Source organism: Anneissia japonica, unplaced genomic scaffold (assembly GCF_011630105.1).
Source record: "Anneissia japonica isolate Jap-2015-1 unplaced genomic scaffold, ASM1163010v1 scaffold287903_len222995_cov181, whole genome shotgun sequence".
In the NCBI taxonomy this organism is placed as follows: Eukaryota; Metazoa; Echinodermata; class Crinoidea; order Comatulida; family Comatulidae; genus Anneissia; species Anneissia japonica.
In genome coordinates, this window is record NW_022734459.1 from 93,224 (window position 1) to 120,914 (window position 27,691).

General features: G+C 33.4%; 2 protein-coding genes across 4 annotated transcripts in view; both read left to right on the plus strand.

Annotated features, from left to right (window-relative positions):
- The first annotated feature begins 2,798 nt into the window (after nucleotides 1-2,798).
- LOC117116407 (hemicentin-1-like) lies at nucleotides 2,799-4,013 on the plus strand. The gene has a single exon (XM_033260440.1). It carries the CDS (start codon nucleotides 2,799-2,801, stop codon nucleotides 4,011-4,013), a length of 1,215 nt encoding a protein of 404 aa, XP_033116331.1.
- Nucleotides 4,014-14,022: 10,009 nt separating this feature from the next.
- The window catches only part of LOC117116410 (alpha-N-acetylgalactosaminide alpha-2,6-sialyltransferase 2-like), a 28,755-nt gene continuing 15,086 nt past the window's right edge, over nucleotides 14,023-27,691 (plus strand). For 2 of the 3 annotated variants that reach the window (XM_033260445.1, XM_033260443.1), the window contains exons 1-4: nucleotides 14,024-14,446; nucleotides 16,779-16,904; nucleotides 20,838-21,129; nucleotides 26,564-26,732. In XM_033260445.1, the coding sequence (XP_033116336.1) occupies nucleotides 14,412-14,446; nucleotides 16,779-16,904; nucleotides 20,838-21,129; nucleotides 26,564-26,732 (622 nt within the window). In that variant the 5' untranslated portion in view covers nucleotides 14,024-14,411. Of the gene's footprint in view, nucleotides 14,447-16,778; nucleotides 16,905-20,837; nucleotides 21,130-26,563; nucleotides 26,733-27,691 lie in introns of all 3 variants that reach the window. The other variant, XM_033260446.1, reaches the window with a different exon arrangement.

Consider the following 27,691-nt stretch of genomic DNA (forward strand, 5'->3'; position numbering starts at 1 on the left):
TTATATATGTTGAAGCTTGCGGTACACCACGTAAGTAGTTCTGAAAAGAACTGTTGTTGTTGAGAAAGTCTCGACGTTTCGATTGAGATGCTTCAATCGTCTTCAGGGGAATAATATCTGCAGACACTCCAAACAGGGAAATACTTATATGTTTGGGTAGAGAGGCTGGATGGTGGTAAACTGACCAATGGGTGAAAGGCTAAAACACAAGCTGGATGATGATTGGATGGATAAACTGACCAATGAGAAGACTGCTAGTGAGAGGCTAAAACAAAACCCATTGTTCACGAAAACAAAACAAAGGGGTGGGAACGCCCAAACAAAGGCATGTCTCCAGGGCGGGAAAGTGGGTGGGAACGACCAAAAACAAAGGCATGGTTCCAGATGGTGGGAAATATATAGTATATTTATAATTGCTATAAAGTTGGGTTGTTGGTTGCCAACAGTACCAAATAAAATAGTACGCGTGAAACTCGGAGTTAACCATCCAACTTTTTAGCGAGCGTATAATATTAAATGTTCTACATTGTAGTATTGAGCACAATAGAAACACATAGATAAATAATAACAGTGCTTAAATAGGAACAAGTTTTAATAATCAATGCATTAGACGGATTATAGAATATACGTGCAGTTCCAACCTCACACGAAACGCTCACACATAGTATATATCGGCCAGCGTCAGTGTAATAGACTATTAGTCGTAGCTATTAAATCATAGTAAAAAATATTAAAAACAAGGTTGCTGCGTAGCACTGAAAACACCATAGAAACAAACAGATTAATAATAACGGTGTTCAAAATTAGAATATGTTGTAATAATCGTAAATCAGAAAACAAATTAAAACAAAAGGAATTCCGTGCACAAACAAAACAACGACAAAAAACAATGGTTGACTTTTAAAAAAGTTGGTGTTCATGGCATCATTTATAGTGGTTTGAGATACATTTCAAAAATATTAAAGATGCAGTGTCCCATGAAAAACATTCCAAATAACATAAAAATCACTTCCAAAATCAACCAACCTATCCCGAAACAACACAGAAACTATCAACTCAATAACAGAAACCAGTGTGCTCAATAAAAAAAATGTCCACACTTATTTTTGCAGCAAAAAGGATAAAAACACCTCCAGTCACTGGAAGTGTCCACATCATTTTTATTTTAATTATCAAGTTTAAGGATCTGGATACGCACTCTCCAAACTGAACAACCCCCATGCCTAAGCCAACAATATGCATGTCGCTGCAAAATAAGCAAGCCAACTCTGAATACTGCTTTCTACCACATTCAGTAATTTCCACGGAATAAAACATCTTTAACTATAACTTGGAAAGATACAATACCTCAGAAACCAACTTAATGTGAAAACAAACAAGCTAAACAAAAAAAAACAATTAAGATAAAATCTCCATTTAGCATTGAACTTACACATTGTAATTCTCTATATGGCAATATTCCTTTAAAATTTAAAATTAAATTCAAGTAACTTTTTAAAGTATTGAAATCTGGCTAAAACATTTCCAAATCTACTCCCAAAAATCATTTGTTAATAATACAAAAAGTTAACAGCAAGTCTGGTTTAAAAAAATTTACTCAAAAAAATAATTGATTTGTAATCCAGTATAATAATTTTCTGTTGCGTTGTCTAATTCCATCAGATTTGAAAAAAAACCCCGTCCATATTGGTTTTACTGTACCGCAATCAACCAAAAGATGCCCTATTGTTTCTATGTGCATTTTACAGAGAGGAAAAAACATCATTATTCAAAATCTTCAGACGAAAAATTCTTTTATATATTTGTCAAAGGTAATTTGTGTTGATTTTATACTTAAAAACCGGGATTTCGTATTTTGACTACATTTGAAAGGCAAAGAATAATATGATTCCACTCGTTTTTATATATTGAATTCATCACCACATTTTAATTTTTTAAAGAGATTCAATAAATCTAAGAATTAATATTTTGATAATAGTTTTTGTTTTCATTCCTTTATCCTCAAACATTTGGAGACCATTCCCTTTACAATCATTTCTATTAAAAACCTGGGAACAATGTCCTCCTCTAGTTGTGTGAAATTGCAGCAATCCCAAAAAAATCAAAATTAAAAGGAGAGAAGTTCCCCATTACCTATAAAAAGATCGCTGACCAATTCCATCCCCCTGTTACACACTGAAACTTATTATTATTATTATTATTATTATTATTATTATTATTATTATTATTATTATTATTATTATTATTATTATTATTATTATTATTATTATTATTATTATTATATCATTGACAGTCCCTGTGCGGAAAAGGATTGGTTTCACCTAAAATTTGATGATGATAATTATCTAAGAAGTCCATGTGCAATATAACAATATTACTGTACATGGTTTATGGAAATAGTAAGTTCCAAAGAATACAGGAAGTCCTACCACCATGACATCATCATAAATGATTCACTCTTCGTGCACTGGCTGAACGATTGTATTATACTTAAACAAGAAATTGTTCTAAAACATACTAATATAGCACTTAGCTGGAAGCACTGCTGATACATGACGCTCTCACTTCTGAACAAATCAAAACAGAAAAAAAATGAGGCATTTGCCTGTGCAAACACAGGCTGTTCAACGAGTTAATACTTTTCTCAACCACTAAAAATATCGCCTGAAATATACTATAAAACATAAACAGACGATCTGCTTGTTCCGATTTTAGTAGACGTTCAACTGATAGCCATAGTCATTGGTGACTACCATTTTTTTTAATCTTGTATGTGGCTTTTTCAGAAGGGAATCGCTATGACAGCAAACGGTTGTGAGACCAGACTTGGCTGGTGCCTAATTATATTTGTAATTAATGGTTATCATATTCAAGTTCTTGCTGTGACTACCATACATCCGTTAAATCTCAATGTGTTTGCTGGGGAAAATGCTGTTTTTGAGTGCAATAACCTAGACGCAATAACTACCTACAAATGGCTATGGTTTAAAGGTCAAAACTCCGAAGTGATAGTGCATGAAAGTTATTCTACAAAAAATGGATACGAATTCGTAGTAAGTAACACAAGACAAGCCAGCAGCTTAACAATAATAAATACTACAATTGAGGACGATCAAAGTCGATATTTCTGTCAATTTGGATCTTTGTCAAAATTAGCTACCCTAACAGTCATCGATGGATCGCGGTTGGACTCAAATTATCCTGATTGCGAAGCTGATATCGCAGCAGTAAACTCTAGGAAAACAGTCACAATGACATGCGGAGCTAGGGGAGGTAATCCCAGGCCGTCATTACAGTGGTACAGAAACGGAGTCATGATAGAACATGATGATTTTACAAATATGGGTGATGATACTTCATATTTCAATGAGATTACTAGGGTACTGACTGTTGAAGACGAAGAGGCAGTGTTTATGTGTAAAGCAGAGGGACTGGCTGCTACAGAGAACCAGACATGTTACATAAACATACGAGTTCCTCTAACTGTCATGATAACATCTACCACAACATCATTTTCCACTGGAGATTCGTTGGAGTTCACTTGCTTGGCAGTGACTCCATGGATCATCAAAGATTACATATGGACGGTAAATAACCAGTTAGTGAGACCATCTAATTCTATTTATAATCTAACTGACCACAAAACAACGTTAATCATGAACAATTTGCAGTCTGGTGACGCAGATACAAAAATAAAATGTGAGGCAGTGACAGCGTCTGGATTAACTGGCAGCAACACTATCACAATTTCTTTTAATGATCAATCGAAAATATTCAAAATAGTAGGGATTGTGGTTGGAGGGCTCGTATTCTTGTCATTAATATGTCTCATCCTGTTCATTGTAATAAGAAGGAGAAGATTAAAGGAAAAAGCATCAGTTGATAAACCGGTTGTCTTGGTGGAGCCTTTAAATCAGAATCATCCAACGGATGTTATTGTTCATGGTGTACCTCTTGATAGTCCAATCTACGCCAATGCGATGTACTTTGACTTCGACACGGAATCCACCTAACCTCGCTTGTAAGAGTTAAACTGAACGATTACAAGATCGTTGTATACGGTGTCGCAAAAATATGATCCTAAAAGTGGAGACACAAAGTGGTTTGTGCATAGGATAGGCGAACATGGGATCAATTTGCTAGTTTGGGAAGCTCTTGTATTTTTAACAGTTTTGACGAAGATCCAGAACAGCAGCAGAACCAACATATATTAAACAATACTGGAATTCAAGATTTTAATAAACTGTACGCACAGACGTTTAAAGTTAATAGCCAGAATTCTAATTCAAGCGATGGAATAGCGAGTTTGACAATCTACGAAACCAATAAATGGTAAGATACGCGAATATATGATGGAATAGCTGATTTTGTTGATTTCTTGTGATTTTGATAAACTGTACGTACAGACGTTTAAAAGCAAATTTTCAAGATTTATATGCGAAACCAATAAATGGAAAGCAGAACCCAGATACACAGTCTATTGATGGAATAGCTTAATTTTCGAGATCTATATGCAAAACCAAAAATATTTAAACAAACTAAAGGCAATATTCGTTCGATGGATACTTTTGTTAATTACTGGAGGCCAAAACACAACACTGGACCAATGTGATGTGGGGTGACCTCACCCAGATCTAGAATTAAATCTATCACCAACCAATTGACAAACGTCAAAAGATTGGTAGTCTTAGATCAGCTAACTATAACATAGTAGATTAAAACTTATTATTATAGACTAAATCGTATTATGAGTAGACCCGAAATTTCACAGTTGAAGTGTTTATAAAGATCTGGAATTTGTTGGATATAGGATCGGTGAAATCACACAGAAAATACTGATTGTGTGTCAAAACTATGAAGTTGAATAGAATTTGTATGACTGATAAAACAATATTACAGTGTTTTTGTTACTATTATGCCTGTAACTTTATTTTTGGCTTGAGAAGACTCTTAAGCCAGGGATTAGGCTGATCAGGCCTATACCTGGGAGTTGTTATAGTTCCTGGTCCTACCCAATTGCCTGCGCCAAAAGAAAGTTTCAACTTATTTAATAATGATATCCATACAGAATAAACAATGTTATTATTTTTGCTCTAATAATTTTTTATTTATTTATTAAATTATATTTGTTTTATTATTATTGTTATTATTATCATTAAATTATGATATAACGCTATTGAAGACATAGATTATAACAGTTATACAAACATAACAAGCAATAGAAATTACATATGGTAAATTAAGCAATTTTGCTATTACTATTACACACTATTTTGTATAAGAACACATTTTATAAGAACACTGAGGCTGAAATTTCTTTAAAATTATAAAGCAAAATAACAACAAATCGAGGCCGAGGTAAAATGTCAAATGAGGTTTTTATATTATTTTTTTTAATAGAATAAACAACAAATCTTATGACCACGGAGGAATAAGGTGACTGTGTAATACCATGGAGGAGTTTCATGGTAATACCCTATAATACAGTAATAGGCCTATACCGTTGTAAAATGTTTGTATGTTTGAAAAGTGTGTAAAAATTAAAAATAAACGAAATAAAAACATTTTAAGTCTAAAATAAGAACACTGACCCTGGGCAAAAAGTAGTACTTACCAATCATTCTTCAATCTTGCTATCTTATTGCACTAATAAATATAGGAATAACTACTTCCTTAAAATTAAGTGAATTAAACAATTGAAAAATATGTACGGTATGAGAAGATGTAAAAGGGGTGGGGGGCAATCCTAGAGGGGGACAGTCCGGAGGAGCAAATGTCGAGGGGTGGGGGAATTCCCGGGAGAAAAAATCCAGGGGAAACCAGCCTAGAACCCATCGTAACATCTACCACACCTCTACGCTAAGCCATATAGAACACACAATGAAGTGTCTGAAGCTAGACCTATCACATACACTGGCGGACCAAAAAGGAAATCAACACCCTGTCGAATAACATTGAACAGGACATTTTACTAGAGCAGTATAGACCATGTTAATAGTTAATTATATATATATTTTTTTATAGATGTCTGTTAATTGAAATTGGTGACAACTCATTTGATATACTAGTATATAGTATATCAAGCAAATTCTAACCGTTATATAACTAAAACCTTATGAGTGATAATGTATAAAATGTGTAGATATCATATCCTACAAGATAAATACGGTAATACATTACAAATTTCAGAAAAATTATATCTATTATATTTCCAAAATGGGAACTGATGGTGATTACTTGTATTTGAAAGATATGCTTTTTTATTTGTAAAATTATATTGAAAGTTTTTAAATAAATGAATAGGCTATATTGCATTGTTTGTCCAAAATTATATTTCTACATTAGCTATGGTGGCGAGAGTGTATAAGTGAGTTCCGTACTTGGTAGGGTTGAATGCCAAAATGCGCAAATTAGCTGCTGCAACTTTATTATTATTTCCTGTTTTTATTCATAGTGGGAATTTATTAGGCCAACACTGCGTGTATGGGTGCTTGTTCAAACAAGATATTACAGGATTCCCACGTTTCGTCATAGTTAGTTGCATGTTGTATTACCCTATGTGCAATAAAACACTTTGAGAAACATGGTTTTAAATACAATGTATACAGTGTTCAAATGAATAAATAACACAATGAAGTCTCAAGCATATCTTTATAAACGTTTATTTCAAATAATGTAGGCTACGAGGCCTTCCGGAATTACGTGAATACGTGAGATAGGTAACATATGGGAACGTGCATGGAAAAGCTCCATGCCAATCAATTATTTAGGGCTACCATGGAACATTGAACTCTGTTCCCTGGGCCTAATAAGCGCCGCTCCCGAAGCGCTTATTCGAAGATTTATAATAAGTGAGCTCGAAAGTACCATATGGCTTCATCACAAGAAAGTCAGTCAATTTAGAAGATCACCTTAATTAAAGTGTCTTTTGACTGTATAAATATCTAACTGTTCGTTAAGGAAAAGGGTATAGGGGTGGATTTAGAGGGGGGGGGGGGGGGGGGGAGGTAAACAAAAAAAAAAATGATAGCCCAAATGTTATTTTCGGGCGTCTAGAACACAAACATTTCGCGGGGGTATGCCCACGGACCTTTAGGACACAGTTGTCTTGATCGGCCCAAATTTTGGCACCCCCTTTCGGCCCCCCCCCCCCCTTTGGCCATCTTGGACATCTCTGGATCCGCCCCTGGGGTAGGCTTATAGTACCCATTATTTGGAAGGATGGGCCAGAGCAACCCTAGACCCCAGTGCAGCGAAGCGCGGGTGTAGGGCCGCCAGAGGCAGCCGAGGGGTCCAAGATCAGAGCTTCTGGTGGGGGTTTGGGGAGTGGCCCAACCCCCTACCCTGAAGCTTTTATTTTATTTCGGACGGTTGGAAACGTAATAACATAGAGTAGATAATGTCGCCCTCTTGAGAAAGATCCATGATGATGACAATATAATATAAAATCAATCAGGCAATTTGATCCAAAGAAATTTAATTACACCAACGTTAAAATTATTTGTAAATTAATGAACGAAAGTACCGACGTAATATGTTTTTCACTTCAATCTATATTTCAAAACTTGTAAATTTCACAAAAGAATTACAAAAAATAGGCCTACCCATGTCAGTGTATGAGAAAATTCAAGAACATGTAGGGTCACAAGACAAATATACAACATTAAAATATTATATGTAGGCCTATTTAATATTTTGACCAAAAAAAACATGCATAATATACGGTTAGCACCCCCCCCCCATGTGAGACCCCTTTGACCTTTGATCTTTACTGCAATTATTGACATGTTCTTAGAATCAATAAAGTATTGGAAATTATAGAGATTACTGTAGTTTAGGTGAAGTTGTCGTAAAGGTCCTAGCTGTATTCAAAATGCTCACGAGCTTATTACACGATCAGAACAATGTTGCTCACACTTAACACAGTTAAATGCATATCGATAAATGGTGGGAAGTAAACGCATAGTTACCAAATTGAGAGATTTGAAATTCGTGACTACAGCCGCCGGGCAGAAGAGGTGGCAAGGCCGCCGCACCAATGTCCCACCGGGGTCCAGACGCGGGGCCCGGTGGGGGGTCAGAGTTTTAGTCACTTAATCCAAGATAATACTAAGTGCAAGATTGGCTGGGTTGTTTTGTTCGGGAAAGAGAAATTTTCTTGGTGGAAAATTCTCAAACGAAATAACGAAAACTTTCTAATGACGACTCAAGTACTGCATGATCGTTTTTATATTTTTAATAAAACCAATGTCTTCTTATTTTAAATACATTTTCCCATGAATTCGTAATAATTCGTTATCACGCATAGACTTTCGCTAAAATGCGTGACAAATTCATGATCACGTTTGTGTCTCTGCAAAATGCATGTTTCATCCAAAATCACTTTGAAATGCGGGACCGTCCCGCACGATACGAGACGGTTGGTAACTATGCATTCTCAAAACATCCACCTAATTCATGGAGATTATATTGATGCTCTTACAGGTTTAAAGCATTAAGCCAATTCATAGTTAAAACAGCGCAATCGACATAACCTAGTTGTGTGTTTATGTCATTTGACCTTGATACAAGTATGCGCAGTTCAAACTACAAATTGGCTTATTTAGTAAAAGGCCCCTTATAGTTTTAATTGCGCATATTTACATCAAAGGTCAAGATACATATAAACAATGAAATAAAAGTGGCATATATTTTCATCTGATGTAATTTTTTTTTTTTAAGTTATTGAAGATATATTGTAGCCTATTATATATCATATAGATCAATACAACTTTGATCTTTGACAAGTGAACTTTTTTTTTCTACGTCCGACCCACACAAATCCTTACTCATATAAACTACCCACCCACACTAACATAACAGGCCCCCGTCGGGGAGAGCTACCCCCCCCCGTCGGGGAGAGCTTCCCCCCCCCCCGTCGGGGAGAAAAAGCACAATTCGTCGGGAGAAAAAAAATTATATGTATTTTCTACATATTAGTAAACACTAACATCAATTAAATAAGCCATTTAACCCATTCATCCTCGCGTTTTTCTTTCTTTAAAAAAATTTTTTTAGTGACATAAAAATAACCGCATAACATGTTACATAATACTATACGGAGTAGTGGTTATTCATGAACCGGCACAAATTCATGACGTCATACTATTGCTCCTTTGTATTTATAGGCTATGATGGAATTCAGTATTAATGTATAGACGAAAAACGTCAACATAAATAGAGGAGGAAATAGATGTTATGTGAACGAAAATACATAGCCAGAAGGTAGGCCCTATATAATTAAACTTCGGAGAAATTTTAAAATCTTTCTATCTATCTATCTATCTGTCTAGTAGGCTACCTCAGGTCAAGGTCTATATAACTATCCCGGAACTAATTTTGGAAATGATGTGTGACGTTGACATATGCCTACCTCATGCTATTTGCTATTGGTTGGATTGTAACAAATATTTATGCATAGGCATATATTAAATATAAAAAAGGCATGTACAATTAATAATAATAATCATTTAAAAGTATTTATTGTTTAAAGATTAAGAAGAATAGTTCACATTTAATCGACATTGTTTAATATAATTTTTAAGTTTAAAAACATTGTTATCCAGAATTGTGACACCATTTTGTTACGATGCAACCTTCTACTGCATAATAAATACGATTGATGGATATCGTTTCAAGTATCTGGTTAAGGACGTGAGGTACAAGCGACCTATGCCAGTGGTACCTTATATTCCATAATGGCCGCACAGTGATCTGCAGTAAGCTATGTGTCCATATGAAGATATAAGGGCCTATAAGAGGGGGGGTTAAACCCTTCTTTTTATTATTTTTCAAATTAAATGCATGATTTTAAAATGAAATCAACGTCATAGTTAAAGATAACGATATCTAAATTACACTTTATATAATTTTGATTTAATATTACTTATTAATTTTAAAAAAAAGGAATAACCAAGAATCAAAAATACTTTATTGTCAACAAACAAATAAGTGAACAATGAAATTAATTTGTCATAAACTTAATTAAACACACAATATAAAAATATTATTAACATTAAGACTAAAAGATATGACAAATATAAAAATATTGTATAAGTGAGTTATTGCATTGACAAGGCACTGAGTTAAATGAAATTAAAGTTAGTTTCAAGTTGTATGACATACACAAATATAAGAGAAAATAAAAGTAAAAATATGATAAATTATATTATGAACAGAGAACATGAATATGAGTTAAGGTCACTTAGTACTGAATAGATATATCATCTGTTGAACGGTATAAAATAAATGGATTGCATTCGGTAGGAATGATTTTCAGTGCCGTTTAGTTTGACATGGCATTGGCCTAAGCCTACCAGACCTCTTACAGTGTAATGGGTGGTTTACGTATTTTATAATGTTATCGAGAATTTTCAAGGCACTATTTTTACATTAATTTCGTCAATGGTTTTCGATACTGCCCATAACACGACCTGCAGGATTGATTGATTTCCTGATTTTACTATTGTTGTGTTCTGTTAAACTACTGGACCAGACGATTCAATTATACATTAAAACACTAACACTAGTGAAAACTAGTACTAAAATATCCTCGTTGACTCTAAATTGCTTTAGTTTACGCAAGTAGAACAGACGTTGATTTGCTTTTTTAGTATTAGCTATCCAATTAATATATTTATCTAATACGGTATGGTACCTATTTACATAATTTGAATAATCCTGAAAAACGATTATTAATGTACTTGTAATACAATTAGCACGCTATAAATTAGTCCGTAAGACTTCCATAAAAATACGCGCTTGTACCATAAACGCATGTGTTTATTACGTTTAAAGCAGGGAGGCGGGGCTTAGCGCTCATTGAAGTTGAATGTCCCACATACTCATGTATTCTGTCGCATTTAATGAAAAGGCGTATGGAAACAATGAGTACCCAAATATATTAGGTTTATGTTATACTCTTTTGAATATTTGTCTTGTTTGTTCAAGCCTTTGAACTTTATTATCACAGTATGTTATTTACGTTTAATAGACATATAAAAAGACGATTAAATGTAGGCCAGTTGTAAGCCTACACATAAAGCTTCTACTAGCACTACAGCTTCATGACATTTGCAATTGGTTGAATTTCTCACAATATTATTCATAAATACAGAAACTTAACAAAAACAAAATGTCATTGATATTTTTTAAAGTACTTCATTAACTTTTGTATATTATATTATATTATAGGATAACAGTAAAATACACATCTACTTTCTGTTGCGCATAAGTATAATTGATAATTATAGGCCTACTTACAGTCAGTGTATTCTAATATATATTGACTTGGACAAGCACTGATATGATATCAGCTACGTATAACCCCTGTTAAGGGACACCTTCAAGACCAAAAAAAGTCCCCCGCCCCTTAAATAGGGGTGTCCCTAAGATAGTGGTACCCCTATTACTGGGACACTAACCAAAAGCATGAAATTGTCCCTAATAGGGTTTTGGCACAACTTCATACAATGAGTACATGTGATAGATTCTTTATAATTTTATTTCAGTTAAGCTAAAGAACGACTTGCAATATAAAATAAAATAAATAAATAAAATAAATAATTGGATGCCTATAGGCATCCATTTTAAGAATCAAGAAAATGTTCAATTTTATCGTTGTCAAAATATAAATTGGAATGAAATATTGTTCTTTTTAATCTATTGTAGTTGTATGTAGTGATACAATTTCAATAAGAAAAATACAATAAAGAAAAAGTATCCTCTTAATAGGGGTTGAAATGTGATTTGACCATGTGGCAAACTCAGAAAGTATCCTCTTAATAGTACTGGGCTGTGTGTTCAAATGTGTATTTCCCACTTGTTTCACGGAAAACAGTGTAGTATGGGATCGTTAAATGCTTTAAATTTATATAATTAGGGAGAAATATACATAATCTTATTTTATGAGGTTTAAGGGAGCGGAGTAATAAAAAGATAAAGAAAAACTTTTGAAATTATCATTTTTCGTGGCAGTGGGTGAGCTAATTGGCCATAAATAAAATTGTATTTTTATTCGAAATTATCATTTTTGGTGGGCGGCAGCTTTGCTATAAACAAGGTATAAAATGTCTCGCCTTTGCACGCATTATTATGATGATTGCTTTACTGGGTTTGCAATCCTTTTGCCCATGTCCTATTAAAATACTACAGTACGGTACTTGCGCACGGCCTTCTCCTTATAGGGACATATAGTTTGTGCATTGATATTTAAGTCTGTGTTGTTTTTGATCTGCAATAGAAAGTTACACTAGATTCAAGATTTTGTCTAATTGATTCGAAATCATTATAAACAATCTCTGAATATAAAATGATTTTAAATATATATTTTTAATTATTATTTTGAACAGTATAATATGTAATGTATTTAAATACTGTATTATATTTTTTAGACTCATTCTCATAGTTACCAAACTGAGAGATTTGAAATGCGTGACTAGCAGCCGCCGGGCAGGGGAGTGGCGAGGCCGCCGCACCAATGTCCCACCGAGGTCCAGACCCGGGGCCCGGTGGAGGTCAGAGTTTTAGTCACTTGATCCAAGATAATACTAAGTGCAAGATTGTCTGGGTTGCTTTGTTCTGGAAAGAGAAATTTACTTGGTGGATAATTCTCGAACGAAATAACTTTCTAATGACTCAAGTTACTGCATGGTCGTTTTTATATTTTTAATAAAACCAATTTCTTCTTATATTAAATAAATTTTCCCCTGACTAGCGCTAAATGCGTGACAAATTTATGATCACGCATGTGTTTCTGCAAATATTTCATCCAAAATCACTTTTGCGGGACCGTCCCGCACGATGCGAGACGGTTGGTAACTATGTAAACGTCTACATAGGCCTAGGCCTATATGTTATTTAGACCAAAAAGTGTTGGGGTACCCATAGAATATACGGTCCGTAGGCTTATCTGTGACGAATCCTGGAATTCGTAATAGGGCGGGCTCAGGGAGGTATTTTCTCATATGGATCCAAGGTATCCGACCAGTTCAGACTTAACGTACTCACGCGAATAAGCGTCCGGGCTCTTAAAATATTTTTTACACTTTGTGAGGGGCGCCTATCAAACGGGGCGCTTATGAAAATAGAGTGGAAATTAAGGGGGTGCTTATGGAAATAGCTGAAAATCGAGGGGTTTTTATGGGAACTTATTAAATTCTCTAAGAGGAACTTTTTGAATGAAAAAAGATTACAGTATTACGAATGGTGGTGCGGGGAAAAAAATAATAGAACAATGACAAGTAAGGATGCTGTGAATATTTACATAACAGCAGCAGATGCAATTAGTGGTGGTGACCGGGTGGGTAGTGGTTAGCTTGATGGCCATCGGCCGTTTGAGATTAGCAGGATGGCAGGATGATTGCAGGTATTCTTGAAAACTGAGATAAGAATGTGTTAAAGGTGCAAGAAAGTATAATACATACTCCAAGTATTGAAATACACGCCATCGTGTTGGGATTCAATATTTCGACATTAATTATGTCATCATCAGGAATTAAAGGTGCAAATTGTCGGAAAATCTAGACCTAGACAAATGTAAGAAGAGGAAATTTGGAAATACACTGTCTGTCCAGGGATCAGAGCTCGTCATCTGTCCAGGAGAAATATCCTCATTTTGATATTGACCTAAGAAGAATGTGATTCCACTCTGCAGCTCAAATCATGCCAACTTGAACCACAGTCCCAGGAATTGACTTGCTAAAAGGAAAATATTATGATATTCGAGAAGGGCAAATGGGGCGCTTATTCGCCCGAGTACGGTATGTACAAGACAAAGATCTTATAAACAATAAGATCTTATAAGATTTCTTATTGATGATCCAAAAATTTATAAATGAGTAAACTTACGTTTTTATTCTCTAACTTTCGCTGGTTTTCAACACAGATCTTAAGATCTTTGGTACAAGATTACCATAACCGATGATGGCGCTATATATACTAAATTTAACGCCAGAAACCAAAGATCGTATATAGCGGCGCTATACAATCTTTGCCAGAAACTTTATGCCGGTGATTATGATTATTATGACTTATTGATTTCGGAAAGTAGGCTAGGCTTGATTGTCTGTCCTCTACTTCCGAACATGTGGTTCTGTTTCAACATATACTAAAAGGTCTACCATTGATTGTAGAATAGACAAATATTTGTAAAGTATTAATGTACAATTACTAACGAGAGAGTTTTAATTACCGTGTTTCCTATCGGTATCGGTAGGCCTAGTAGCAGCACACTGCATCGCTAGGTAGGAAGAACTGATACTTTCTCCTTGTGAGTAGCAGTATATCAACCAGTTTGAGCTTAAAATTGCAGGGTCTAGCCTAGGCCTACTTTCATCCTATGTTGAAGACTTTTATTTAAGTTGGTAGAAGAAATGGCTGGCTCTGAGCCTTCCAAGGGACTCTTAAGGTAAATTGATATTAATTTTCAATTTTTTAATAACATATGTTGGCACATGCACTTTTAGTCTTTATTACTCCACCCTTACCTTATTTCTCAATAGTTACAACATATCATTCACATTATATCTATAAACATACTTACATGATTTAACGAGCACAAAGTACCTTTTTTAACCATGTAAACATGTTTATTACCACATTGTTTTCTCATAGTCACAACTTATTATTATAAACATCTTTACATAATTCAACCACTCACAAAGTAGCATTCTTAACATAAAAATACCATTATAAATAACAGCGTTTGTGTGCTCGCTAGCACAACGAGCTGCTGCCATTTTGCAATCATTAATTAATTTCCAGAATGTTCACAATTCACAGTTTTATGTAATTAAACGTTATGGAAACTAGTTATGGTATTGTTTGATTATGAGATGAGATAAACATGTACAATAACTAAAACAAATAATAATGGTTCAGATGTGTTCATAGAAATAAAAATATTTAATATGGCATAATCCAGCAGAACAACTACCAGACCCTAAGGCTATGGCGGTTCGATGAACCTCAATTACAAGAACCTGACAGGTCGCTATAAAGAAACAGCGATGGTACTGTATAATATCGCATTTTGTTGTCAGATGTTTCATGGGAAAATTCTGATCCAAATTATTAGGCCATTCAATAGTTTCAAAATTTAAGAATTAAAAGAAAACCCAGACATTCTGGCAATTTATTACTGATTGCAAAATAGCAGCAGCTTGTCGTGCCAGCCTAGCCCTCTTGTCTAGCAATCTCAATCGCTGTATTTAAAAAGGTATTTTTTTGTTGAAAAAGGTACTTTTGTGACCTGTGAGTGGTTGAATAATGTCATGTTTTATAATTGGTATGTTAAAGCATGGACATATAAAAATAGATTGAAGTGACTGTAAGAAGTACATAAGGTACAAAAACGAAGAATTAAAAGTTAGGTGCGAAAGTGCATTAGTGCCTCTGTATGGACCAGTACCCTCTTCTCATCTCAAAAGATGTACTGGGTTCTTTAAAGTGCACATGAGCCAATTGTATACACTGGGCCTACGGTTCATAGTCTTTATCTGAGAAGACTTGTTCTACCTCCAGAACCAGGCGAGCGTGCTATTCGAACCGGTATTATGGCTGTATTGTAGGTTGTGGCGCCTCCTGTCTTAATCGCTCTGGCATTCAACTTGAATGGCTAGGCCTACTAGTAGTACAACTAGCCTAGCCAAAATCGAGGGCTTTTTCCTTTTATTGTTCTTTAAGTTGGAGGGTGGGGGCCTATGGAGTAGTGTTCTCCCATATTTAGGGCCCAGTATTTAACATGTAGCCAGATACAAAGTTAATTACAATTCACAAAGGAAAGTTACAATTCACATAACAATTTCCCCTTGACACTGCTGGTTCCAAAATGCTACCTGACAGTTTAATGAAGTTTTAAATCAGTTCATGGCCCAAATCTAGGTTGCATCCTTTTGTTTGCAACTGAAGGATTTAAAAAGGATGACATGTACTGTAAAGATTAATTAGACTGTTGAGTCTGCCCATTGTTATACAGTACAAAGTACTTTGAATTTAACTCTGCTGTGTCTCATCATTAGATTTTTCCACATCTGTTCATTGTTGTTATAATTTCACATATTTTGTATATTTTTTGTTTTTAAATGTCAGAAGTTAGGCAATGAATACAAGTTCTTTAATATATTTTAATTTTTAATAATAATAATGATAATGATGATAATAATAATAATAATAATAATAATAATAATATATTTATACTCTTATAGTGCATAAAGCTAAGGATAAGCTCTCCGCTTCACATTATTGTTAACCCCCAGTCGTCAAATTAAACACCTATGGAACACAAATAAAGCTCCCCCGGGGGCATATTCCATAAAGTTGCAGCTGCTAATCAGCACATTTGGCATTCTAACCCTAACAGGTAACCACTTATACTCCTAGGTGGAGAGAAGCAATGCAGATACAAATTTTTGCTCGAGGACACAAGTGAATGCACAGTGAGAGATTAAAACGCAGACATCAGGGTTGGGAAACCAATCCGCTCCAATTTGAACCACTTTCTGGCTTTTAATTTTTTTTGTATCAACATTTTTTTATTCTATTTTGCTTCTATCAACATTTCAAATATATTTTATGAATTATCAAGTATGCCAGAATTTCTTTGTACTGTATTTTCAAAGACAATAAATTTTATTATATCTTGTACCCAAATGGCTTAAATTATTTTCGATATCTCAGTATTCCAATTAAACTATGATCATCTTTGGTTTTATCATGGATACATTGTTCTTCTTCCATAGTCGAGGAAGATGTGTGTTCTTTGCTTGCATCATCCTTGTGTTAATTGTTACGTATCTTGCAATGGTTGTTTCGGAGACAGGCAGCTCTACGATTCCTGTACAATTTCAAAGCAATATCCGTAAAAGGTAAAAGCATCGGTTTTATTGGAATGTTGAGCATAGATTTCAGGCAAGCCATTGGTAACAGTTAACTGTACTTACTGTATGAGGATTTACCAATTAACCTATCTGTGTACAATACTGCACAGTACCATTATTTCTTTTCCATCTATCTACAGTAATTATATACATTTCAATATTGGTCCATCATCTACAGTACCAGACTTTATTTACAGGTAATAGTAATAATAATTATAATAATTTTCACTATATCGGGAACTGCTCTATCTTCTTCTACAGTATTTATTATCTTTGGTTTGCATGTCGAAGTAATAATATGTTAAATAATTAAATTAAATAATCAGGAGAATAATATCAATTGAAACATCAAGACATTCTCAACAAAACAACAGTTCTTTTCAGAACTATCTACGTGTTGTACCGCAAGGATTTTAAAATTATCAGAGACTCCTAAAAACTCCCAATCTAGACGATAAGATATATATATGATTTCACTCTATTTTGTTCTCAATACCCTTGAGCAACCCATCTTTATTCTCTTTTTTTTCCCAGTATACATTTCATACAACACTTGTTCTTGTTGTAGACTGTGTATTTACATTCATTCATATATAAACACCCATACATTCATATACATATACATTATAATTATGTACATGCACATTATATAAACATTTACATATTTAGTAAGTAAAATTGGTTTACAGAACATTATGTTTACAGTTTATTCAGCATATACAAACATTTTCAGTCTTTTTTTTGCAAGCTAAACTGTGGTACTTTTATGATATGTTTAATGATATGTACTTTACCATACCATATTTTATTCCAATTCATCTCTTCATTATTAAATTCTATGGTTGGGTTATATTCACTGTGTATTCTATGGGGTACATGTAGTGTTTGGGGGTAAATTTCCATTTCCCCGGGTCTGGACTTAACAACTTTTTAATCCAGCTCAATTTTAGTGATTTTACTATTGAATTTAAATGTGTCATGTTAAGACCACCCTCATCAGTTTTCCTAATAAGCGTTTTTCTCTTTATTTTCTCGCGTTGATTTCCCCACAGAAATCTATAAACGATTATTTCCAACTTTGGATATACATAAAATTAAATGGGTACATTTATGATAATGGCATTATAAGCTATTTTAGAAATGGCAAGAGTTTTAATTATGGTTACTTTGCCAAAAAAAGAGAGATTTCGTTTTTCCCATAGTTTTAAAATATTTTGTAAATCAATAATCTTGTCTTCCCAGTTCTTTTTTTTACATATTTGTTTGTCATATCCAACAAAAATTCCAAGGAACTTGACTGGTTCCTTCGTCCATGTAATGTTATAAGGGGTTGCTACATTGTCTTTATTAGAACCGATCCAGACACCTTTTGTTTTTTCTTTGTTCAACTTTAAGCCTGATATTTCACAAAATAATTCTATTTCACTAAAGAAATATTTCAAACTAGTTTCATCAATCAGTCATCAATTTTTGGTAGTTTCGATTCCCTTGCATAAAGGATTATCTTCTATTAATTGCCGTTATTTCAACAACTAATATAAATAGTAAGGCTGATAATGAGCATTCTTGCCGTACCCCACAGTTCATTTTAAACCTTTCAGAAATCCACCCATTATTTGTTACCATACATTCTGTATCATTATATATTACTTTAATCCAATTTATCAATGATGCCCCAAAGCCATATTTTTTTAGAGTTTTAAATATCAGGCTTCTATCTATCAAATCAAAAGCTTTTGCAAAATCTAAAAATATCATTGTGCCTGGTTTGTTCTTATCGCTTGTGTAAGAAAGTATGTCTTCTACTAATTTTACATTTTCCCCTCCAAATCTACCATTTATATAACCTTTCTGGTCAAAATTAATGACTGAGCTAATTACTTTTTGAATTCTGTTAGAGAGAGCGTGGGCCATTATTTTGTAATCTACGTTGAGTAGGGTGATTGGTCTCCAGTTCTCTAATTTTTCTCTTTGACCATTTTTAAATAATAAATTAATAATAACCGTTTTTTGTGTGTTTGTTAATTTCTTGTTTTCGTAACTATGATTAAAAGAATTGCATAAAGTGTCTAAATAATGTAATCCCAGAATGTTTGATAAAATTCTACACTCAAGCCATCAGATCCTGGACTTTAATTGAGTTGCATTTTAAAAACTGTGATTGAAAGTTCATCGACATTATTAAACCTTCACATTCAGTACTATACTCCTTTGAAAGTTTTAACTCTAGATTTTTCTAGATATTTATCAATCTTATTCTGTGAGGTTTCTTTTTCTGAATACAAGTGTGTATAGAAATTAACTTGTTCTTTTAATATTTTGTCTTTATCTGATGTGTATTTTCGATTGTTTTTTAGTATCGCGGTAATATGTTTTCTTTTTGCTTTATTTTTCTCTAACCCTAAAAAGAATTTGTTGTTTTTTTCACCTTTTTCGAACCATTTTGTTCTAGATCGAATTTTTGCTCCAAGTGCCTCAATCGAGTATATCTCATCTAAGTCTTTTAATTTACTTATCATTTGTCTATCGTTTTCTTCATCGTAAACAAGATCTAGTTTGTTGGTTAGTTTATTCAATTCTTTAAGTATTTTTTCTTTATTAATGTTTCTTTTCCGTTTTTTTTCCCACACCATACTTACAAGAAAATCCTTTAATTTTTACCTTTAAGTATTCCCATAAAAGGTCTGGACTTAATTTATGCTTATTTATTTTTGTATTTTCAATTATTTTTATTACATTCGCTGCATATATATAATTGTCACTTAATATGCTATTATTGATTTTCCATATTCCTGGTCCTTCTGTTTGTACATCATTTAGTATTTTTAGAGATATGGCTTGGTGATTGGAGAAGATGGGATATGTTTTCGAATATTTTATAGATATTTATGCTCATTACAATGCCGTATCCATTTTAAATAATTTCAGAATGTAACGTTATGCATTAAGACCCCCCACCAAGGCTCTGTCCCTGGGTCCGATCAGGTGCCTTTGGGCCCAGCAGTTATCTTGAACTGGGGCCCGTCACCAACTAGCTACGCTGCTGGGTGTTGAGGAAAGGAGGATTTAATTTTGAGGATATTATAATGTTTCATGGGTTTTTCGTTTACTACAGGGTTCAATCTGGTATTCCTGCAAGGGATTATTTAACCTGAATTAGCTTGCCTGTTGAAGCGTGTCTCCACCTCGTTAATTGAAATCTCTATTGATCCTATTTATATTCATGAGTCTCAATTGTAACTAGTTCTCTAACGTTGCAGATTTATTTTAGAAAAAACCTTCACTGCTTCATTTTTACTGTTCTCCTTTATAATAATAGACCTATTATTATTATTATTATTATTATTATTATTATAAATATTATTATTGTTATTATTATTATTATCAATTTGAATGATAATTATAATTTTTTTTTGTGTTTTCTAAATCAAGAGGAAAATGGAAAATAGCAATCAATTTTATTGTCCTTACTTCTAAAATCATTAGACTGAAATATTGAAATATCAATATGTACAGTACTTATTACCACACATCACTACCAGCTGTTGATCTATTGATTATTGTCTGGCTTATTAACATTTTTTAACATGTGGCACTAGCTATGTTCAGATGGTAATTTACTATTTATGATAGAAAGCATGAAGCTGATTCTCTTCGATTGTTTATTGTTCATTATTTAGACAAGGGGAAAAAAGGCAGGGCCTGCCTAGGTTGGTACATACAGTGCATACACATTTTCAATTGCATCCGCTTTTAATTGGATTTATCTAAATTTAGCTATTTAACTAAATTGTATTTTGAAGTATTGAACTTGAACACATATGATTAATAATAATGATAATGTGAACATTTTAATTTATATTCATATCATACATATTATCAACGTTCTAATGCACTTTGCTTTATTTGAATTTTCTTCAGTTTTGCCAGATTTGCAAATGGAACAATAAATAATTTCAATAGAATAGTAGATTCTACATTTAAATATCGAGATCCACAACGTAAAGAGTACACACAACCAAAGGTAGACAGCGGTATCCGAGCATTTGCTCAAAATCTCACCGTCTTACCAACAACTGCGTCTAGCCTTCCAACCGAAGAATCAATTCCAGATTTTGTGCCAAAATTTCTAGTCAAGAAGGAACCGGATGAAAATGATGAGTATGCAAGTGAGAAGGTGTATTACCATGACAACCAGTATTTACAATATCTTGTAAGTAGTGACTAATTTACTTGAGAAAAACAATGATGGTATCGTCCTTTATAAACATCATGTTATGGTATTGGAACCAAAGAGTGTAGAAGCAAAAGAGAGCACAGTATGCTCCCTGTTTCAGTTTCTTTTATTTACATCAAAATCACAGGCTGAATTACATGATATTAACAAAAAATATACACTAAAACATCAAAACATCAATCAAGTACAAGCACAAGACATGAAAAATTGATATAAAAAAAGTAACATAAAATACATTAAAATTTGAAAGGCCAGAAATTTACAAAAAGATGAAAAAACATATACATAATTAAATAAATTATATTTATTATTAGTTATATTATCATCATTATTACGGTATTATTTATTACTTTATTGTATTATTAATTATTGTATCATTGTTATTATCAAATATACAAATTGATATTGACATTGTGACCTATAACTAAAATTTATTAATATATTTTTAATAATAAACACAAGAATCCTGCTACAGGCCCAGGCCCCCACTTTTTGGCAGAAAATATATAATGTCTATGGAGATTTTTGATAAGAAAGAGGGGAGAGGGAGGGAAATGGAGTGTTTATCCAGTCCCCGACCGAGTTAGATTTTCTCGCAATTCACATTGGCGGATCTGGGGTGGGGGCAGGGGTCCTGCTTTATAGGTAAAAAAAAAAAATAATAATTAAAAAAATAGAATTCTAGACCTTTCTTTTCAGGACCTGTGAGCTGAATTTTTGTTTTTGTTACAATAAGAAAGTTAGAAGTCGGGAAAGCTCATTTCCTGCCATCTAGGAATCAGAATTTTCCCCCGGCCCTCCCTTTCCCTTTGGGGTTTATCAATTCATGGAAAAAAGAATATGTATGCAACTACTCAAATTTTTTTATATACACACATAACAAGCCTGTTGACTGTAATAAGAATGAGTTTACCTGACCATTTTCAAGAGGGGAAAACCTTGAATTTTGAAGAAGTCAATAAAAGGACACATAGCTCAAAAGTCGAGAAAGCTCACTTCCCGCCATCTAGGAATCAACATTTTCCCGGGTCCCCTTCCTTTTTGGGGTTTTTGGGAAAAATTTTGACCCCCACCACCTAAATTTGAACCCAGATCCCACTGATTCAAATTCCCATTCATCTTACTAGTGGCGCCCCCTTCCCCCACTGAAAAATGTTCCGCCGGCCCTGTATTTAACAGTCTTTACCAGACCACAAAAATAATCTACTCTTAACAATTTTAAAAATTTCAACTTAATTATGATAATTTTTAAGTACAGTTTATTTTGTGGTATCTTTTGCTTCTATTTGGTTTCCAGCTTTTCTTTCTGTTTTATTTATAGTTGTCTTTTTTATGTAAGAATGTTCTTCTGTTTTAAAAGAAAGAATTTATGTATTGCTGGTGTACTGTAGGTCACAACAATTAGGTACAGCAGCTGTATAATTTTCAGAAACAGGAACTTCCTATTTCAATTAACAAAAAGTATTTAACCAGTGCATCATCCCGGTTTGAGTTTATGAGCCCAAAACATTATAGAAAATAGGGGGGGAAATCTAGCAGTATGGCTACATGTAAAGAATAAATTATTAGGAGTGGCTTGATTTAAAACTATTGTCAGCAATGTTAGAGAAGCTACATGGTCAGAATAAAACCAGGACAGGCGAGAATAATATTATATTATTTTTACTAGGATTGTACTGTATAGGAAAATTATTCTGGTGCAGTATGTACTGTAAAATTGTATAAGGGAAGGTAGATGATAGTTTTGTTTAAGAGAATTGTTATAGGATACCACAACTCCCTGGTTTAATGAAATCTCAGAGAATTGGCTATGAAAAATCTAAAGATTTATATCTTTAAAGATATTAACTTCCTTGATTTTCCTCACTTTTGAATAACATCAATATTTTTATAATTACACTTATTTCAAAGCCTACAACGCCACACAATGCAAAATGGATGTCCTCAATAGATGTTTGGGATTGGAAACCTAATGATCTGAGAAACTGTAACAACATGATAGATAATCTTGATCTTAAGAAGTGAATATCAATCCATATCGGATTAATTGTGAGAAAATAAGGACTATACCAACATAGTTTTTTACTGGACTGGTACCTGTTTCCTGACCATGTGTTGATGTTGAAATACGGTACTTCTGCATTTCATATCCGTGTCTCAGTCAGTTTTTTTGCGCTTTTATATGGAATGCCAAAAGGGCAACTTTCTTTAATACATAGTCGATATTCGTCAAGTACTCTCAGTTTTTGGTTTCTCAATGAGTAGAACTTTGCTTTACCTGCCCCTGACAAAAAATATGTTGTACTGAAGGCCTTATGGCAAATCGTGTAAATTTTAATACAAGATTTTTGTCCAGCACAGTCGGTTTTTATTTTCTCCATGAGTTACAGTAAAACTTCTGCTTTAGATGTCCCTGACAAAAATATTGCAAATCATTTTAATTTTAGTTATAAAGCAAGCAGAAACTTTTTCAAAGGAAAATGATAGAGAAAATTTTAGTGGTTTCTACATATTTTTTAAATGCAGCGCTAATTGTCGAAATCCATAAAGCCTGCTTTGTGTAAGTCATAAAAACATGATCTAACCACTGCTTTTCTGACTTAACATAACTAAACATTCACATACTAGAAAGCAAGCCCACCATCTGTTATGTAAATCTCTGTTGACTAACTATGTTCTTTATTAACATAGTTAGTCAACAGAGATTTACATAACAGATGGTTATGTAAATCTCTGTTGACTAACTATGTTCTTTATTAACACAAAGGCAAACACGATGTCCTTGACAAATTTTTTGAATTTAGTTTCTGTATTTCTGATTTTCTTTTTTTAACTTAAACCATAATTTGGGACCCCTGAATTGGTATAGTCTACTGTATGTCGGCATATTTTAGTTAGAAGAGATTTGTGATTGTCACAGGATTTAAAGCCCTCATATTGACAGAGTGGAAGGCATAATATATAATATTATTATATCTTAACCAACAAGATTCAACTCCAGTAATATATTACTATCAATACTTTTCTTACATGCAAATAATATGGGAAATTTTTAGAAAAAAATTATAAATTATTATTTATATAGAAGAATGTTATTGGATGATTTTATCCTTGCCTGCCAGTACATTGCTGCACAATAATTAGAATAGACACATCTGTTTAATAATGCATTTTAGTGTTAGTGTACAGATGTGATCATGATAGTAATATCCAATCCAACTCAGCCTAGAATAACCTTTCCGGTGTTTACTAAGTAAACATGGCTCTACTTGTGTACAGTTAATTAATGCCAGTGTGTACAGTATAGGGCTGACTCTTCACATTGTTACTATTTAAATTAGAATCACACCTGTTACTAATACTGTCAGAACATGTTAGCTAGTTTTATTGCCATACCAGTTGTGACACAGTGTTAAGGGTTTATTCTTAAATCTGAAGGTTGTTGGTTCAATTTCTGTATAGTAATCAAAATAGAATTAATAAAGAAAGCTCATTTAATCAGATCAACTTTGGACTCCTGCCATCCCATATCAATGGCAGCACTAGATCCGGGGAACAGGACCTCCTCAGGGAACTCTGAGGAAGCCAATTTTTCATTTGAGAACACTGCTTTGAAAAAGCATTTTTACAGTCTAAGCCATTTTCATGTCTTTCTTGAAATTTGCTTACCTTAGCCATAAGCATAAGCAACAGAGGGGACAGGATTGGTGTTGGACCTTGGACCATCATCAGTGAATCTGTGGTGGTGCAATTGTCCCATATTGTTCATGGACTACTGTATAATCTTATTGGGAAATGAAATGCTAATTGAAGAAGTTATGAATACCTAAAATTACTATCCCACTTGACAATGATTAAACTGAATACAGCCTGGCAGCGTTCCTGCGCAATTTGTAGCGTGCTCTGAGACAATAGAGCCATATAACTTATGTATTTTATTATTTATTTATTGGGCTTTACACTAACAAAAAAATTGGAACCGCACCACAGTAGCCAATAGAGAAGGTAAACAGGTGCAAAGCACCTCTAAAAATATCCCAAACCATATTATTGGATTGTTCATAACCGCAGGAAAAAAAATAGACTCTAGTATTTTTATAAATACTCGTCACCAAAGACTGCTTGCGAAATAAATTTGTCAATAAATAACTGCTTTTCTTAATTCATTCATGAATTTTTTATACAAATTTAGTAGGCAATAAGATATCTCATTATTTCAGCTGACATTTATTTTTAAAATATTGATCTTTGTTCTCTTGACAACCACTGTTGAACAATATAGTGTACTGGAGACATTGCGCATTTCACTGCAGAACTATTTATTTTTAAAAATATATATTGTGCTATATACTGTACAGGCAACATTTTGGTACTGAAGGCTTTATCAAGATTGATAATACACAAAGTTATTTTTCAGGCCTGAATTAAATACACACATTCAATAAAAAAACAAAAGCAAAAGTTAAAAAAAAAGCATAGATTGGACTTATTATTAGTCCATCCATTCAACTTCTTTTAAAATTAAATCATCCAAATGCATTTCTGGAAGAGCTTAAGAACACAAAGTTACTCCCTTCAGTTATTCAAAACATGGCAGAAAATTCATCTTTTTGAAAGTTGTTCTGATCATCTGTGAACTGTTTAGTTGCAACTTGTATAGATTTTTTTGTGTGTGTGTGGTGTTTTTATTAAGCGCCCTTGAGGTTGTTACAACAGGGGTGCTATAAAAATCAATTATTATTGTTATTCTTATTGATGTATGTACTATGTCATCATCTGGAATGAAAAGTTATCCATATTTGCAAGCTTATAATATGCACAAGTACCAAAAGTGTTTAAGCAATCAAAACATTACCTCTGTTTATGGTGACATAGCGATGAATGAACCAAGGCCTAAAAAAGAAAAATGTTATGTTGGCGTAACCCAACCGACCCTAAAAAATCGGCCAACCCTAGACATTTTTATTTAAATTTCATGATACAAGTTTACGTGAGCAAAGTGGGCATGGTCGTGCATCACTCAAAATGTTTCAAAAATATGACAATTATCGGCTTCAAAGGCTTATTTAATTGATTTTATAGATTTCAAGGCTTTTTCTAAATATTGTGGTAGTTAAAAAAAGAAAAATCCCTACCTACCCACCCTATTTTTTGGGGCCTGTTGTGCCAACATAACATATTTTTTTAAAGACCTAATGATAGTTGTCATAGCTATGTCACCTACTAGTTTTCATGAAATTCATGTCATATATCACAAAATTTGATTCCATGTTTTATTTTTATGCCTTACCTATTACATAAGAAAATGTTGTTGTCAAACAATTAAGGAGTGTACGATTGTTGTTTGATATTTAAACATTAGCAAATAAAAATTGAATTTAAAAATAATGTTTCTGATATATTTTTCCAGAAATGCCCAACAAGTGTACGCCGGAAAATGATGACTATGCCAGAGATGCAGTCAAAATACATTGTAGATATTCCTGTACTTATGTGGAGTAAACATTTCTCAAACTCTGAATTCCAAAGGTTAAATAAATTTAGAGGAATAAATGGATTTGATGATGTTGATACAGATGGTAGGTGGTATTATACCTTTGTTCAACATACATAAATTTGAAATACACCTAATTATTATTATTTTTAATGCTATTGTTATTGTTATTATTATTGATGCAGACAGTATATCATTTAGTACTGTATTGTCAGGGGCGGATCCAGGATTTGAAAGAGGGGGGTTCAAAACGTTTACAAAAATACCCAAAATTTCCCCCTTGAATCCGCCACTGTATAACTAACGCTCAGGTGACCTAGGGTTTTAAAACACATACCGTATATACTTGCGTATAGTAGGACGAGGCTTAAAATAGCAAATTACGATAAAAAAAAGAGTGTCGTCGTATATGCATGACATTCAGATTTTAGATTTTTATAATCATGTTCGTCTTAGGTGCGGATCGTCCATAACACGCGAACTTACTACTGTAATGAAGCAACTAAATGTTGTATGAATGAAAGCAATTTTAAATACGGGAAAATATGGTGAAGATTTAAAAACTCATAAAATGATATTATTTGGAAGATTACCCTTGCATTTGGCTCCATTTATCCAGCTAGATGCAGTATCAGGACCAGAAAAAATTAGGAATTCCGACCATGAAACAGGCAGTCGTCTTATACGCCAGACATACAAATATCAACCAAAAATCTTCTAAAACTCGGAAGTTCGGGTTCCAGTCACATAATCAACGGTTGGTTGTAACAATAAACTCGCAAGACTGCTTGCGACTACCCGATTCTACAAGTGCATGGTTGGTTGGGTTGTTTTGGTTGGGTTGTTTTGGTTGGAAAGGAGAAACTTTGTCTGTGAATTGATTCTCGAACAAGATAATGAAAGCTCTCTAATGACTCAAGCTACTGTATGACCGTTTTTATAATTTTAATAAAACCAATTTCTTCTATAATTTCAAATACATTTTCCCCTGAATTTGTGATAATTCGTTGTCATGCAAGTGCTAAATATTTTGTTTAAAATTCA

Excerpts from the sequence above, each read along its gene's own strand:
- LOC117116407 (XM_033260440.1), top strand. The coding sequence starts at position 2,799 with ATGACAGCAAACGGTTGTGAGACCAGACTTGGCTGGTGCCTAATTATA.